This window comes from Echinops telfairi, unplaced genomic scaffold (assembly GCF_000313985.2).
Source record: "Echinops telfairi isolate 266 unplaced genomic scaffold, ASM31398v2 ScPeMD7_44;HRSCAF=162, whole genome shotgun sequence".
NCBI classification, from domain to species: Eukaryota; Metazoa; Chordata; class Mammalia; order Afrosoricida; family Tenrecidae; genus Echinops; species Echinops telfairi.
Window position 1 is genome coordinate 7,883,106 of NW_022103942.1, and position 19,074 is coordinate 7,902,179.

General features: G+C 34.7%; 1 protein-coding gene across 2 annotated transcripts in view; it reads right to left on the minus strand.

The window, feature by feature from the left end:
- The window catches only part of DIAPH2 (diaphanous related formin 2), a 982,643-nt gene that overhangs the window by 921,948 nt on the left and 41,621 nt on the right, over nucleotides 1–19,074 (minus strand). Inside the window, exons 2-3 of one of the 2 annotated variants that reach the window (XM_045290572.1) lie at nucleotides 7,660–7,692; nucleotides 4,889–5,065 (exon numbers count right to left, since the gene is read on the minus strand). In XM_045290572.1, coding sequence (XP_045146507.1) covers nucleotides 4,889–5,065; nucleotides 7,660–7,692 — 210 coding nt within the window. The remainder of the gene's footprint in view (nucleotides 1–4,888; nucleotides 5,066–7,659; nucleotides 7,693–19,074) is intronic. The other variant, XM_045290573.1, reaches the window with a different exon arrangement.

The window sequence follows — 19,074 nt, forward strand, 5'->3', positions numbered from 1 at the left end:
AAGGGATCAGGTATAAGGCATCATCAGAACAAAAATGTTACCATAGTGAATGAGGGGGGGAGTGTGGAGTAGAGACCCAAAGCCCATTTGTAGACCACTGGAGATCCCCTTGCAGAGGGATCTCAGGGAGGAGAGGAGCCAGTCAGGGTGCAATGTAGTAAGGATGAAAAACACAACTTTCCTTTAGTTCCTAAATGCTTCCTCCTCCCCCACCACTATCATGATCCAAATTCTACCTTGCAAGTCTGGCTAGACCAGAGAATGTACACTGGTACACATAGGAACTGGAAACAAAAGGAATCCAGGGCGGATGATCCCCTTAGGACCAGTGCTGTGAGTGGCGATACTGGGAGCGTAGAGTGAGGGTGGGTTGGAAAGGGGGGGACCAATTACAAGGATCTACATGTGACCTCTTCCCTGGGGGACAATGACAGAAAAGTGGGTGAAGGGAGAGGTCAGACAGGGCAAGATATGACAAAATAATAATTTATAAATTAATGAGGGCTCATGAGGGAGGGGGGAGCTGGAAGGTAGGGTAAAAAATGAGGACCTGAAGCCAAGGGCTTATGTGGAGAGCAAATATTTTGAGAACGATGAGGGCAATGAATGTACAAATGTGCTTTACACGATTGATTGTGATAAGAGTTGTATGAGCCCCTAATAAAACGAAAAAAAAGAAAGACATTCAAAGAAAGATTTTGATTATAGTGGCAGATACATGACTTGAGTTCAAGCATGAAGATGACGCTAGAGATACATTTGAGAATTGTGAGCATACAAATGCATTTTAAAGCCATTGCCAAAGATAGTAATGTAGATACACAGAAGATTTCCATGAATATAAGGAATCAGCAATGAAAATCGAAGAAGGGCAAAGAAGTAGAAGGAAAACCAGACAATTTGGGGGTATTTTTTCGGGGGTACTGCAAATTGGAAAGAAAAGTGATTTGCATAAAATATTGCTGATGAATTGCTTCATCAATTAAGATGAAAACTGAGAATGTGATTTATCAGCATGAAGGTATTTGGGGACATGAATGAAAGTGATTCTGATGAAATGAGTGAGTTTAAGAGTGAAAGTGAAAAGAGATAGATGAACGAGGCATGTAAATATACAAAAATCATTTCAAGATCTTATCCTTCAAAGGAAAAAACAATGAATGGAATGCTAGCTCAAGGGAAATATAGTGGAAAAAATGTTTCATTAGAAGGTACATCATGGCAGTATGCTATTTAGAATGGGAAGTGGGAAACAAGTATTGGAACAATGTTCTTTGGGAGGTGAAAGGGACAATATCTATTATAAAATTCATATATTGTGATAGCTAGCAAGACAAAATAATTGAGTATAAATACTAAAAGGTTGGGAGAAATGGTAATGGAAGTAATTGGAAGTTATCTTCTAATTTCTCAAACTACTCAGGAAATTAAGCAGTAAGTTAATAGCTAAGAATAAAGAAGGGTAAGTGCTTTTAGGTTTGAATAGCAGAGGAAAGGCATGATAGTTAAGGGACATACAAAATAGTAAAGGGACACACAAAATGATTTGAAACGCAAGGGCACACTTGGAACTTTATGTCTTAAGAATTATTAATAGGATGACACTGGATTAGAAGAGATGAGATGAGGAAGATGGGAGGAAGACAAGTTTGGAGACTGCTTTAGTATTCTGTAATAAATAACTAGAGATAATCTCTAAATTTAATACTGTCTAAATTAAGACAAGAGCAATTGAAGGGTAATTGATGACACAAATTCAGAAGTCATTGCAAAAGCAGAACAAATCAGATTTGGTAAGCAATTAGATGCAGAAGTAAGGGGGAAAATGAATTGTGAGTGACATGTAGTTATATTTGTCACAATGTGTGGACATTCTCTATAATTATGTCCAGTTTTTTTCCCTTTTCCAGTACTTTAGTTTCCCTTCCCCCTTATTGTCACATCACTGCTTTTGAATAATTATTGGTCTTTTGGATGCATCGTGATGGTTTTTAAGTAGAGAGATAATAATTTGGGTAACATCCTTTATCTTCTATACTATTCCACTATTTCATTAAGTGTGATCTAAGGGGAAAGGCTCAATTTTTTGTTTAGAGTGTCTCTCAAGGAGTCCTCTATTCTCTACTGTTTCAGTTTGTATGGTTTGTATGTTTATGTCTTTCAATAAGAATTTGAGTTCTACTCCATATTTTTCTCTCATTCCATCCAAGACTGCAATTGGGGCCCTGGGCAGAACAGTGTGCAGTGGTAGCCAAGTACCCTATTATGCTACTGGTCTGAAGGAAAGTGAGGTTGTAGCTCCTATAGACTTATTCCTTCTCTGCACTTTTAGTTACCTTACTATTTTGCTCCTGAGAAAGTAGACATCTATAAAATGTTATAAGCTTTATGACCCAAGACACTACTTACTTCACTAGAATGCAGATTGTAAATGACATTATGCCAATTGACTGAGTTGTCCCATGAAACTAGAGTGCTAACTAAGTAAGCCTTCAAACTCAGAAAATCAAAACCAAAAAGTTTCTAGTTATTTCTCAGAAGTATGCATCTTTGTGTCCTCAATGAAAGTGTTGTTGTTGTTGTTGTTGTTGTTGTTGTTGTTAGAGGCCATCGAGTTGGTTCCGACTCATAGCAACCTTATGTTGTTAAATCATGGGTAGGAATGGTTGAACAGAAAACAATATTTGCTTTGTAAATTTTCACTCTAGTCACTATAAACAAGTTTTTAATGTTAGGATTAAGCATCAATGTTCAGATTAATCTTGATTAAGTATCAAGATTATTTGTGTTTTACTTTATTAAACTTTCAATTTACTATATTAACTTTACAACCCATGGAGCACAGGATATCTTTCCATTTTTGTGGATCTCTTCTAGTGTCTTGTAGTATTTTACAATTCTCATGGTATAAGTTTTAATGTCCCTAAAACCCCAACCCTACAAACACTGCCAACAAGTTGATTAATTCCTAGATATTTCATAGATTTGGTTGCTGTTTTCAGTGGTGCTTTTCTTGACTTATTTTTTTAGAGTTGTCTTTTTCAGTGTAGAAGAACCCAACTGCTTTTGCATGTTGATCTTAAATCCTTTTGTCATGTTGCTAATGCTGCCATCAATATTCTTGTAGACTATTTAGGGTCTTCTATGGATAGGATTAGGAGTCTGGTGTCGCTGTCAGATAAGGGTTGAATTGCTAACCAGAAGTTGGTGGTTTAAAACCTACTAGCTGCTCTGAGTAGAAACATGAGGCTATCTTGCTCCTATAAATATTTATAATCTGAGAAACCCTGTAAGGATCATTATGAGTTGGAATCTACTCAGTGGCACTGGAATATAGAGCGCATCATGTCATCTGCACATAAAGATAGTTTTATTTTTTTCTTTCCAAATAGGAAACCTTTTACTTTCTCTTTCTAGTCTTATTACTCTGTCTATAACTCCTACGAAAATGTCAAATAAGAGTGGTGATAATGATTATCCTTGTCTCGTTCCCATTCTCAAAGGAAGTCTCTCAGCTATCTCCACTATGTATAAGGTTGGCTTTTGGCATATATGCCTTTAGGTATGTTGCTAAGTTATTGTGAGGAATTAATATGATCTTATAGGTTTTCCTCCTTTATTTTATATATGGTGAATTACAAATTGATTTTATATTGTTAAACCAACCTTGTACTCCTGGGATGAATCCCATGTAATCATGATGTATGATATCTCTGGTTTGTTGCTTAAGTCTGTTGACTAGATTTTTTTTTCCTACTGGTAGCTGACATTTATTGAACACTGACTTGAATATCCAACCAGCATTGTGCTTTACATGCACTGGCTTATTAATTACTCATAAAAACCCAAGAGGATTTGGCACTAATATTATCTTTGTATTTTACAAATTAGTTTGCTTATTTTTTAACAGTTTCATTGAAATTGTGTTGAAGTTTTTGCATCGGTGTTCATAAGGGACTTTCCTATTTTTATAACATCTAACTGCTTTATGTATCAGGGTTATACTGACTATACAGAAAAAGATCAGTATTGTACCTTCTATACTTTTGAAGAGATTGACCAGGATTTGTGTCAACTCTCCTCTAGATTTTAGTAATTCTTAACATTTATTTTGGGGTAACTGGAGGAATTTTTGAAGCCCCTGAACTCCAGACAAATCAAAACAAAATAAAACAAAAACCACAGCCACACAAATATGTTGCAACAATTAAGTGAGATACAATATTTATTGAGATACAATTTTAAATGAATGATTCATGAATCAGATTCTCCAGTTCTTATTTAGTTCCGCATACCAATGTAAATGGCCAAATGTCCCATGTCAACCCTCTCCTAACAAACTACAGAATACACAAAATGTTATATTTATTGCTTAATTTAAGAAATAACCCAGACCCCAGGCTATGCAATATAGGAAACTTAGAAAATGTAACTGGCATACTGTTGTCAATAGGACAAACTTAGACAAATTCATTACTCTGGCCACTCCACTATTTCTTACATATACCCTTTTCAACTCTTTCACACACTCAACAAGATACCTGGTGCTGCTTTCTAGTAGAATTAGATCTGTTTTGCTACATAGAAAGACATATAAGTTAATTAATTGAAAGAACTTGATTTAATATGCTGGGGACTAATAAAAGCTAGAGAGCAATGACAAGACAACTCCTGCTTCTAGGAGCACACGATAGAAGAGAAAGACAAGTAAAGATGGCTTAGCTCTAAAAATAGATCCTTTTGAAACTAGTTCTGCTGTACCAACAAGTTTCTGATATATACTTTAAACAATATAAACACAGTCCATACAAATACACCACCTTAAAATCTCTAAGTATTCATAGCATACACGCTTTTAAATTAGAACAAAGTTAGGGATCTAACTTACCATCATTTTTTCAAAGAGATCCAGTACTTCCTTTTCAGACAAATTCAAAGATCGTTCATCAGCTAATGGCTGAGCTACTGGAAAGTCACTCATCGCAACTGGAGAATCAATCGGATGCTGAATAAGAAGTTTTTCTTTTTTGACAGTAGATTTTCTAAAACTTGTAATTCGGTCACGCTGCAAATACAGATAAAAATAAAAAGTCTTAAGAAAGAGATCGAAAGCCATGACCATTAGGGATTAAAACATAAAAATGGCACAGTATAAAATATATCATTTTTGTCTTTGGACAAAATGCTATTTTAAGCAGCAAGCTCCAGTTAGAGATTGTATTAGTTTGAAATTTTGAAGTACTCTTCACCCTCAGAAGTAAAACTGAGTCAGTCTTTGTACAAAAAGTGAAAAGGAAAAAAAGAAAACAATCATGGATCAAAGTCCTGTGGCTAGTTAAGGAATAATGTGCCTATAAAGGCAGCAACTTTAGAACTATGAGAAACAGAGAAAAGAAAAAACAAAGTCTCTTATATTAAGCTATAAGGGGGAAATGTTGCTAATGTTTCTCCGCTTCAATGTGACAAAAAGTCTGACAAATATCTAGGGAAATTTTTTCAGTTTAAAGTAGTTAAGAGAATGAACTCTGAAGCCAGACCACTTGGATTTATATTTATGGTTTGCCATTTGTAAGGATCCCTGGTGTCACAGTGGTTAAGCCTTGGCTACTAATCAAAGGTTGGCAGTTCAAACCCATCAACCACTCTGTGGGAGAAAGTTGAGGCTGTCTGCTTCAACACAGATTAACACCTTTGGAAGTTTTATGGGGTTTCTTACGGCATCCTACAGGGTCACTGAGAGTTGGACTCCACAGCAACATTTTTGCTTTTTGTTTTTCTTGTCATTTACTAGTAAAATAATCTTCTGCTAGTTATTTAGTTTCTCTATACCAGTATAATTAAAAGTAATATGTTTAGTGAGCTTAGCTGCCATATTATTATTATTTGTTACTAATACTAATACTATGCTGCAGCTATTATTTTTCTTTTACTCCAAGGTTTTCTCCCATAAAAAAGTGAGACCAACAAAGAAGAAAAACAAAAATAAAAAGATATTATTTTCCATTAACTGGAAATATAAATATCTTATTCCAATAAATACTATAATGAAGAACTAACTATTTTATGGACATTGACTTGGAGTCATTGATTCCACGTACAATCTCTAATGATTAGCATGGTATTTTACATAAAGTTAATGACTGCATATAAACAAAACATTGTGTTTCAAAACATATAATATACAAACAATTAGTAATGTTCATAAAACTGAATGCAACTCAGTTTTATTTTGGTTTCTGTTAAGAAGCACATGCAAACCTTACAGCTCATGTTAAATAAGCAGATATGTTAGATGTGAAGACAGTGCATCTTCACTGCCACGGTACCAGAAGTCTGATAAATTGCTCAATATAACAAAGAGTATCATGGAAATTATTAGCCCAGCTTGTGTAAACTTATATTGGCCCACATTAAAAGAATACACCTTGATTCAAAGTACACTTTTTTAATTAAAAGGTGTACTTTGAAAGAAATATGAGCAGTTTTAAGCAGCTTATTCAGGATTACAAAAATGATTTGAGTACATGGTTGCTTACAAAGAGACTACATACTATTTGAGACCTGGAAAGAAACTTGAGAAAATATAGACCAATTCTCTCAATTCAAAGAAAAAGTGACACCTAAAGTTATAAAACTCCAGCTTTTAGTCTGGTTCTCACAGTAAGATTCAGTACTTCAAATCATCTTGGACTAATTGTTTCAAACGTCCCATTAACTTCTTGAGGAAAATGAAGGTAGTTTTGATATGTGGAGTATCTTCATATAACTCAAGAAGAAAAATGAAGTAATCCCAAATAAAACTGAGTACCTATCCAACAGTCAAATTTCACTGAAAGATATGGTGGACATAAAAGCATTTAAATGTGCAATCGACCATAAAATAAGCATATCCCTTTTCCTTTTCCCTCATATCATTTAACGTTTACTTTCCCAATACTAGCTTTCCTGAGTTGGACTATTTACATATATATTTATTTACACATACATTTTATCTTCCACTGTGTCCTTCAAGTCTTTCTGGAAAATTGGCTTGGCTTCAACTATATCTTGATTTCAAATATTAAATTAAGCCACATACCTTTACCTCCTTAAAGCACTAACAGTACTTAATATTATTTATGGACAGTTAAATTCACAAAGGAAAAACTGACAGTATTTAAAATACCATTTCAATTTTTCTAGTAATACGATGGTGTATTTAAATTTTGAGCCCATAATTTAAGTTTTACTATGATAACCTCAGCTTAAAATTATTCAAGATTTTAAAATTTAATAGCATATATCAGATCAGAAGGAAACTTAATCCCCTTTCGATTTGCAATTATTTTTCTCTAATACTATGTTTAACATAGTCACAGTCAATTTGTTTGACTATCTAAATTTCGAGAGTTCATTTTGGATAGAGATTTTTAAAAAGTTGTTTAACCTCTATATCACAATATCGAAATGTTGTTGAGACTGCATATAACTATTTATGTTAATATTAAAAAACAGAATTCACTCTAAAGAATATTTCCCATTTTATTGTAACTGTAAAGTAATCAGACATTTTGTATCAGTTTGTATCTCACATATATCAATGCTTTAATGTCCACCTACTTTAATAAAAAGGTAACATGCATAGGTAATATAATAACATGCTGCTTAAGACCACCTTACCACATCATCTGCCAAAGTTTTTATTTGAATGTTCTAATAAAACCAAAAAGAAAAAAAAGAAATACCTGTCAGACAAGAAAAATTATTCATAGCTCAAATAATAAGTAGTTGTATTATTATCATTTTTATTGACTATAATCAAGAAAATTAGCAAGTTTAGATATATACATAATATATTCTTTACAGAAGAGAGAAGAAAATGTTTAAAGTTCAAAAACTGAAATAAAAATGTCATAGCAAAGTCTTAAACCCCTTCATGTTATTTTCAATACTTGGAATAAATAACGCATCTAAATTTAAAAATTAAAAAGACACGAATCATAAGAAAAATTATATTAAACAGTATTGAGATATAAAGGATCATCTAAATCTTAGATATTAGTATTATAGCACAAATATTTAAATGACATTTCTTTAGAAATCTAAATAAAATTAACTTATTGATTCTGTTAATAAGTGTCCATTCCTTTAAAAAGCCCAACATTTTGTGTGTGTGTGTATGTTTCTACTTCTTTTTAAAAAAAGAAATCATATTATTGGGGACTCATACAACTCTTTTTTTTTAAATCATTTTATTAGGGGCTCATACAACTCTTATCACAATCCATATACACATCAATTGTGTAAAGCGCATTTGTACATTCATTGCCCTCATCATTCTCAAAACATTTCCTCTCCACTTAAACCCCCAGCATTAGGTCCTCATTTTTCCCCTCCCTCATGAGCCCTTGATAATTTATAAATTGTTATTTTGTCATATCTTGCCCTGTCCGATGATTCCCTCACCCACTTTTTGGTTGTTTGTCCCCCAGGGAGGAGGTCACATATAGTTCCTTGTAATCGGTTCCCTCTTTCCAACCCACTCTCCCTCTACCCTCCCTGTTTCACCACTCACACCACTGGTCCTGTAGGGCTCATCCGCCCTGGATTCCCTGTATTTCCAGTTCCTATCTGCTTCTAATACCAAGAAACACTGGGGATTGGATTATGGTGTTGGTGGAGATGACTGAAATACCATGGACTGCTAGAGAACAAACTAAATTTTAAAATACTGACTACTAGGAATTTACTTGAACCCTTCATCCTCACTCTACATTTATTTCTTTTAACAAAAAAAGGAGTAATACTTTGCATTTACATGCATGCTAAAAATAATAAAAACTATGGTCATCTCATTGGTGGGGAATCTCCACTGTGAATTTTAAGGAAATGAGAATTATGTCATCTCAGAATCTCAGGAATTTGTTTTTAAATACCACCAACCAAACGCTGTTGAAGATCTTTGCTGCCCAGACCAACTGGAGCAATCATACTGATAACTTCTATGCAAAAGTAATTCTAAATTATTGGTACAAAACCATCGAAACCTTTATAAAACAAAAATATCTCAACATGAAACTATTGCTTCTAGGCATACCCTCTGATCTAGGGCTAAATGTACACTTATGAAGGCACTGTTTCCATCTCTCTGACGATTCCCTCCCCCACCAAAGAATTCTGCCCTCTTCTATTCGAACCATTTCTAAATGGCAGTGTTAGCATCTCCTAGGGACTCAGGGCTGTAGGATGGGTGGTGAAAGGTGTCCCATGAGCATTCTCATAGGACAGCCCTTGATACCCTCCAAAAATGAGCAGATACGTTGTTGTGATGAGGAAAACAGTCAGAGAGCGGGTATCCTTGGTGCAACTCCTTGTTCCTTTTGCTCATTAATGCAATTTAACATTTTCTTAAAAATTACTCCCTAAAAATGCCCTTTGATCATCCTGTGTCTTTTGAGAAACCTTATGAAAATTAGCCCTTTGGAATTAAAAAATAAATAAATAAGTCATCATCATCATCATCTGAACTTGAGTTCTGTCTTGAATTTAACTGGCCCAACTGATCCACTACAAAGTCAGTGGTCTGATTGGACTTTTGTTTCTTCATTTTTTAAGCAGCATCCTAATAAGACTAAGGAGCACTCATGGCATACTAGTTCTCTGTTGGGCTGCTAACTGCAAGGTCAGCAGTTCAAAACCATCAGTTTCTCCTCCAGAGAAAGTAGCATATCGGAAAGTCACACAGGGCCAGTTCTATCCTGTCTTAATAGGGTCACTATGAGTCAGCATTGGCTCATCACAATGAGGTTTTTTGGTTTGTTTTTTAAATAAGACAAAGACAAGTATATTATTGAGAGAACTTATCTGCAGCCATCCACTGGACACAAAGACATTTCTAAACATATTTTGTTTGGAATAAACCCACACGTGCATGAACTGTAACCCTAGTAGTGATACTTTTGACTTACACTTCTATGAAATATTTTTCTCCTTTTAGTCCATAGAATCCTTCAGTGATCCTAACTTCTGAAATGTTATACTGTCTTCATCACATCCTGCTAACACTAACTCAAATCAACCTTTAATGCCCCCCACCCAGGAAAAAGAAAAAAAGGAGAGATTATTTATACCAGTAGTAGGCTCATTTTTTAAGAAATCAATTCACCCTGGACCTCTTTCTACCAGGTATTCACTCTTTAATTTTTCAAGTGGGTTACAAAAAACCATTGCAGGAACAAAGACATGCTTCCAGATTTCTGTAATGTAAAATCAGAATACGTAGTGGCAAAATATCCCAACTAAGCTTGCTATCCAGAAAGATAATAATCTCACTTGTGTTAGGATTTGACAAAGATTTTAAGTTTCCAAGAAACTCTAAACGTCCTTTTCTTCCCATCTTTTGTGGTTAAAAATTCAAGATTGGAAGCACAATTCTATCTCCAAAACAAGAATATACATTAGGAGAAAATATTTATTTGCTTAAATTCTCTAACTTAAGATGTACCTCATATATCTGGAATCCTTTACGTCTGCATTGCAATTAAATATATGCAATTAAATAATAGTGCAAAGATAAGGGACAACCATAAGCAAAAAAAAAGTATTTGGTCCAGTCTATAAAATAATACACTATTAGAGTAGGATTGAATTTGAAATTATCTAGTCAAAATATCTCATTTTACAAACATTGAAACTGGAGCTTAAAGTAGCTCAATGATTTTCACAGAGAATATAGACCTTGTCATCAATAGACTAACCATTAATATCAAATATAGTGCTTTTCTATGGTTACTTCTCAAAGCTTAGGGCACTAAAATTGACTTAACTGAATCTCAAAATCATAGAAACCTCCTTCTCCCATAAATTGCATTTCCCATTGGATAAATAGTTTTCGCCCCCATTGCCCAGGAGTTCTAGCCTCATTCTGAAGAACATTTCTCTGGCACTCACCAAAAGCAAAATCCCAACTCACTGCCATCAAGTCGATGGCAGCTCATTGAGACTCCATACAACAGGACTGGGTAGAACTCCTGTGGGTTTCTGAGATGAACTCTGTACAGGAGTAGAAAGCCCAGTCTTTTTCTTCCTGGGAGCAGAGGGTGTTTCAAACTGCTGACCTTGCAGGTAGCAGCACTGCACATAACCAGTTTGCCATCAGGGCTCTTCCTGGCACTCACAGCCCTTCCCGAATGCATCTTACACTTGTAACTCGTTGTTGTTGTTGTTGTTGTTGTTGTTGTTTTCAGTGGCTACATAGAGGGACAGTGAGAGAAAAAGTTCCTCAAGAAAGATGAATTGGCACAGTAACTGCAGCAATGGGTTCAAACAAAGCAATAATTGTGAGGATGGCACTGGATTTGACAGTGTTTCATTGTATTATTGGACATAGGGTCACTGTGTGTAGGCCTTGATGAAATGACACCTAACAATAATAATTATTTAGGTATTCAAGATAAACTATGTAGAAATTTAGAGTCCTCAATCTTTCACAATTCTTAAATTTTACCTTCATAACCCTAATCCTGTCTTGAGGAGCCTTGGTGGCATAGTGGGTCCATGTTGGGCAGGGGCACTTCTACCCTGTCCTATAGAGTCACCGTGAGTCAGAATTGACTTGATGGTAGCAAGTTTGGTTCTGAGTTAATGCTGTCTTAATGCCACAATTCTGAGTCAGAGCCCTTTCTCTCAGCTCTCTATATGAGTGGTAGGAGGGAAAAATGGGTATAAAATTCATAACCCAGTGGAAACAATATGAGCCGGTGATAAATTATTGGCGCAGATCATCAGTAAGGGTTTACAAAAAGTGGGTAACATTTGCCTTTCTGACATTTCCTTAGGAATCTGCAAATCTGCAAGCACCTCCCCTTTCCTCCTCCCCTATTAATACCATTTAAAGTGTGTGTTAAACTATAGAACATTAAATAAAAAGTTTGGCCAGAATTAACAAAGGGGGGGGGCATGTATGTTAATGGCACCAGTCACATTCCATTGGTCTCGGCTTACAGCTTCCATGTCATCTTAGCCTTCTCCCTTTCACTGACAAGCAGGAGTTAAGTTCCACAAGTCCCCTCTTCACTCCTGCACAAGCCAATGAATTTGAAGTCTAACAGCTGTTGTCAGCCTTCTAGAGAATACCACCGCTTCCATTCTTTCCCAGTTGCCAAAGCCATCTTCTTAAAGCAGAGCTCTGGTTCTAGTCACCACAACCCCCAAACCGAGGTCCCTGTTCCCATCTTTTCCCTCTAGCAGATCTTTTTTAGCATAGAAAGTCAGGTTTTTGTCACATTGCCACACAAAACTTAACTAATGCAACTCAGAAATCCTTACAATAGCCTACAAGACCTTATTAAATTGTTCACATGCCATATCCCTTCAACTTATCTCCTACTACACCTCAACCTTCAACTCACGCTATTCCAATCAAAGTGATCACCTCACTGCCCCTCAATAAGGCAAAGCCACATGCTTTGTCTCCTTGGTCTGGGATGCTCTTTAACAATATTCTTATGATTCACCCCCTCAACCAGTCACTCATCTTTCAACTTAGTTTTAAGCATGGTTTTTTAGGTTCCAAAGCCAGATCTAGATCAGAAATTGCTATGCTAGGATTTAAAAATTGAAAAAGCAAAGTTATAAACCTCTTTTTTCAAAATTTTGTCAAAAAGATTTGGAATGAACAACAATGTGAATGAGACCTACCCTGTCCATCATATTTAAAAGTGAAAGGCCAAATTCTTCCACACATTCCTGGCACTCTAACTTTATTGTGCTCTGTTTTTCTTTCTTTTTTATGTAATAGAAGGTAAAATTTTCTCATAGTCTGTCATTTATTATGTTATCATTTTTAAATCTACTTCTTTCACTAAAAATAATATTTCAAAAGGAGAAAGATTTTTGTTTGCTGGCTTCTAAGATGGACCCTAATGCCTAAAGAATAGCTTGGCTCATAGTAGAAGCTTAATAAAACGATGAATAAATGTCACCTTCTTGCTGATAAATATTCAGTGTTCCCTGATGACCTATCAGGACTAATATCCGTAACACGGCACTCAAGATCTACCATGATTTCTTCACTCACTTTCTAATTCTTGTCTCATGACTCAGGTGCTTTTTGTAGCAGACTGTCACATTTGTTCCCTCTGCTTATAATGTCCATATAATTAGACGAATTTGTTTCTATAGCTTCACTTGAGTTCAAAATTTGCTTGTTAATAAACCAAATATGGACTCTCAAAAAATGATAGTGGAAAAAATAGTGCTTGTTTTGGTTTTCATGAAGATATTTTTTCTAACAAATATCTTCTAGAATGGTAAGAGTATCACAAGGCACACTAGAAATATGCTCATGTAAAAATTATTATCACAATTACTTTTGATGAAGAGTTATAAAGAAAAGCATTCTGATATATTTATTTATAATTTTCATTCAATGACAGAATGTATACCCTGTGTAAACATGCACCTTTGCTACAATGCAAGTATTTTCTCATAGTACTACATAATATAATTTAAAAAATCTACTTTTATAAATATCTTCTAAACATCATTTACAATTTTTCTTTAGAACTGTTCAAAAACTGGTATAAATTTAATCTACTGAAAAAAAAAAGAAAAGATACACAGAGGTTGAGTTTCCTAAGAGCTGGTTTTTGGCCACTATACATTAAAATGCATTGATTTTATTGTATAAATTACAATTAAGAGATTTCCTATAGAAAATAACTCATTTCTACCAAATAATTATCTTTATGTATTATCCAAAAATAACGACACAGGAAAAGTTGAGAATAATAACAAAAACTAAATTCAAACCAAAAAGCAAAAAGAACTGCAAAAAAGGTAGTTTTTATTTTGTCAGTTAATAAGAGTAAATTACATACACTAAGTTACTTTTAAGTGAACTCACCTGTAAAAATATCTCTAAACAGTTATATTATGATACATTTTCATTTGTAATGGCATTCTATGAAAACAAGCTCTCCAATTGAACCTACATGTTTATATAGGTGTGTTTATCTCCTGTTCCATGTAGTACATGCTGGCATTATGGGTTTTACCTCACAGTCCTGAATTAAAAGTGCTGATTAAAGTCATTTTGGCAAATTTTTTATTATGCAACTCTAATGATGATGGTCATTATACTGAGGGCATATTGCACTGATACATATAGTGACCATATACTTTCATTAAAATCAACTCTGGAAAAGCAATAAGATTATGCATTAGTCAAGCAATCAGAGTTTATTAAACTTCATTTATGATCAGTAATATTAAATATAACTTAGTGTACAGTATTATATGAGTATTGTGTAATTATAAAAGTTATCACTTAAGTCTCAACCCCTTAAGAATAAAAGAAATGGACAATTTACTTATAAACTCTAATGTTCAAGTTCTGATTGCAATGCAAGAGTCATTATTGCAAGAAAATTAAGTTTTAATTTTCTCAATCAGGCAGAAATGAACAAAAATAGAAAGATGTAAAGATTTAACTCTGTTATGGCTAATGTTACATGGTTTTACTATGTTTTATAAACAGCCATTGCAATTACTCTAGTACCTCAGGAACCGGACAACTAAATTATATACAATTTAAAAGTCTTGCCATCAACTCAAAATCTGTCATTCCACATTTGACTAGTTTTTTTTCTCTTAATAAAAAAATAAGCTGACCATAATCATTAAGACAAAAGATCTGTTATTCATCCAGCTTTAAGTTTCCTGCTTTCCAAGAAGGGCATGGGCAATGTAAGAAAGAACACTATGATCAATTCAACTGAACAAACATTGGAGCACCTACCTATAATACACCCATTCAATGTTGGAGATCACGAATACAATGGTAAGAAAAGTAAGCTTACTCTTCCTTTATAAAAATCATAATCTCGTTAAAATCAGACAAAATAAAAGAATGAGCACAAAAGAGAAATGCTCAAACTCTGATAGCTTTGTTAAAAAGTCCACAGATTCTACAGGTTGGAAAAGGCCATGAGTAAGGCCATCTGCCAACTTCCAGTCCGGGGTTTGAATTCTTGGGACTACATCCCTGCCCAACACCTATTCAGACCAGTAACACTCACAGACAGATGAAGTTACTATTAAACGGCCCATCTTCCAACATTTCAGATACGGTCTCACCCTGACCTTTAAAAAACAAAAGATCAATCTAGACAATTCAAGACCAGTTCCTTATCTGGTAACCAAACTGAACATTCTGCTCAGACATTGAAATTCTTCATTATAAAGATAATTGTTTTTATAGTTGAGTGTCTCTCAGTTGTGTTTATTTCATCCAGAAAGCTATATATAATGCTGATTTTTAGAACATATAAATATACAGGTGTGTTTCTAAGACCAGGATAAATCAGATTATGCCTTTCAAAGTCAACTTGTTTATTGTATTTTAAATTACTCTAAAATGTTCTTTCATTTCTTTTCTAACCGTATAGATCATTTTTAGATCCCACATGTCATATTCCTTGGGTTTATAGTCATCTATCATGATAAACAATCATAAATAGATGCTAGATCAGTTAGAAGTGTGCTAGGGACTAGAGAATTAAGAAGACATGGCCCTGTCCTGAAAGAGTATATAATTTGAATTGAAGAGAATTTACAGATATTAAGCCCATCTTAATTTACTATTGTGGCCATCTGTAATGATTGATTTCATCATTTTATTAGAGATATGTTTCGTATTTTTGTAACAATATGTTTTTGTACTGATAAAAACACCATCTCAGAACTAATCAAACCTCCCTAACTTTAACTCATCAGTTTTTCACTGTGACAAAATTTTCCCCATAATTCTTTGAGAAAATAATTTCTTGTGAGGTTTTCTCCTCAACATGCTCTTTCAATTGATAAAATAACTTTGTTCTAGTGAAATTCAAATATCCCATCATTTTATGGGGCTTTGGTTTTCTTCATGAAGCCAAGATATATTCACCCATTTGATGAATTCTATATATCTAGAATATCTATATATCTATATAACAAAATATGCTCAATCCTAAATTGGCTATCTGGCCAAAAAAAATTTAATATTTCACGACCTAACAGAAGGACTGTAAAATGGGAATCCTGTAGTGCTGCCTTACAGCAACTATGTTCAGTTTCAAGACTCCAAACACCGTTATACTGAGTCAATTCTGACTCAACGGGCAGAGCAGGTTTCCTGTGGTTATGAACTGCTCATTTTTGGTTAACAACCCAACATGTAAACGACCAGTGCTTCATTTAGAAAATGTTTTTTGGTTTTTTTTTTTTTGCTGCTTAGGTCTTTTAAAAAGTTCACCCTATTGAATTGGAGGAAGTCATTTAGATACCTGAATTAATCAGTAACAAGTACCGGAATAAACTGGCTTTGTAAATATTAGCTGCTTCTGCAGATACAGAAAGAATGTTTATTTGCTCTGTAGTAAACTATTTTACTACATGAAAAATATGTTTGGACTTGAAAGTTCCACAAGCTTTGCATGAACAGAAAGCTTTCAAAACTTAGCCCAATACTTTGTACATAATAGACACACTTAGGTAAATGACTTAGCGCAATATTAACAAATACATTTTTGCTTCCTCTGTTTTTAAAAAAAGATAAGTGTCACAATCAAACAGTAATCAAGTACCCCATTGAATGTTGAATACTTATAGCACACAAAAGTTTAGGTTATTATTCTGCCCCTTAAGGCATTTACATATCTAACCAAGGAGAAAAACAACACATAAAACAAATAGACAATTAAATGTTAACTATAAGATTTGAGGCACTCCCAGCCAGTCCTGGGACTTTGGGGCTCAGCTCAAAGGGAGTCCCTCTGGGACATGGGTGTGCAGTGAATGGTGTGACCCTTTGCCTGGGCATGCCTACACAGTAGGCTGGACCCTGTAGGGTTTCTGTATGGGCTCCAATAAATTCTTTCCCTTTTGCTTAAAAAAAAAAAAGATTTGAGGTATGTAACTCGTCTTCCTCCTTTAACGCTATCACATCAGCCTATCCTACAATTGTCACAGCTTTAACCACTGCCAGAAATTATCTTGCTCACTCATTTGTTCATTCACTTGCATTCTAGTTTCTAGAATATAAATTCCTTAGAGCAGGGACTTTGGATTTCTAAAACTCAGAATAGTGGCCGTAGAAATATTTGTCAAATATATGAATTTAAATACATTGGTATTTCAGAGAAGAAATTGATAGAGGTTCATTAAGAAACTATTGAGAACTCTTCAAATGGTTGGTTATGACTTGGATAGGCAGAAAGAGGGGGAGAGAAGTCAGAAGAAGCAGGGCTAATATAGTACCTTAGAGGAGATAAGAGCAGCAGCCTTATAAAACAAAGGGTTTATGTAAAAGGGTATTAAATTCTGAGTGTATAGGGTGCATCTGAGTAGAAAGAGTCTTGGAAATGAAGAGGTGTAGCCTCGATTAGTTTTTACAGTCATTGAAATCCCATACTGTTTCCTCTTGTAGAGGGACACATGAAAAATGTGATATTTTAAAGGAAGATGACTTTATTGTATAAAAGTCTCTATAATCTCTTATCTGAAACCCTTGAAAGCAGATGTGTTTGGGATTCAGAATGGTTCACATTTTATAAAGTTATATGGTATATGTAACATAATGAAACTGATAAATGTAGCTTCATTAATAAACTATAAAGAATTTTGATCTAATGGTTGGGTATGGTTTGAATAGTGAGAAAGAGGGGAAAAGAGAGAAATCAGAATATGGTATATGTAATATATATTTTTAAATATCCCCATAGGATCTGGGGGATCCACTACCTCCTGTGCTCAAATGCATCCATGTTTAGCAGTACAACATAACTATTGTACCAGATAAAGACTATGTACAGCCTCAAGTCAGGTCAGGTTTGACATCCAAATGATAAAAATCTGTTTTCTGGGCTGTTGGATTTTAGAATTTCAGAGAAGGATTGTAGACCTGTAACATGCAGGTGAGATTGGAAGATTACAGAAGAGATCCAAGGCATGAAAAACAACTTAAAAAAAAAAAAGAGTTGCAGAAATCAGCAAGTTCGGTCAATTCTACCTGAACAGTAGCAGTAGTAGTTGTGGATGTAGTAGTCGCAATATTAATAGTAGTAAAACCACTGCCGTCGAGTTGATTGTGTCTCACAGTGATCCTCTTACCTCTTAGGGTTTCTAAGGCTTTGTAAATCTTTACAGGAGCAACTAACCTCAGCTTCCCCCACAGAGCAGTTGTTGGGATTGAACTGCTCACTTTGCAGTTAGCAATCCAACACTTTCTCAACAGTACCACCTATGCATCTAAATAATAGCTACTATTTATTGAGCACTTATGTGACAGGCACTATGCTACAAGCTTTACATGCGTTGCCTCACTTGAATACTCACAGAAATCTTATGAGAAAAATAATTTACTATCTTATTTTGTTAAAGATTAAGAAACATAGAAGAGGAACCAATGCATCTGAATAACGGTGCTGATGAAGACTATTGAAAGTACCATGAACTGCCAAAAGAACAAACAAATCTATCTTGGAAAAAGTACAGCCAGAGTGGACATTAGAAGAGTATGGCCAGACTTCATCTCATTTATTTTGTATATGTTATCAAGAGAGACCAGTCCCTTAAATAAGACAAGCTTGGTAAAGTATCAACTATAAGGGCAGGGAAAAAGAGGAAGCCACTAGACGAGATGGATTGCCACAGTGGCTGCAACAATGGGCTCAAACATAAGAACGACTATGAGGTGGTGTTGCATTCTGTTGCTGTGAGTCAAAACAGACCTATCAGCATCTAACAACATTTTGTATGTTAGGAAATCAAGGTTTATAGTCATTATATCTTTTAAACTCACAAAGAGAGTGAGTCTCAATGTTGGGATTGGCACCTCAATTTCCAAACCAATCTCAGACCCCTTAAAACGTGTATCTGTATGATGAAATTTGTTTGTTGGTTTTTTTCAATCATTTCACTGAGGGCTTGTCACAATCCATATATACATCCCTTGTGTCAAGCACATTTGTATATTTGTTGCCATCATCATTCTCAAAACATTTGCTTTCTACTTGAGCCCTTGGTATCAGCTCCTCCTTTTTTCCCCTCCCT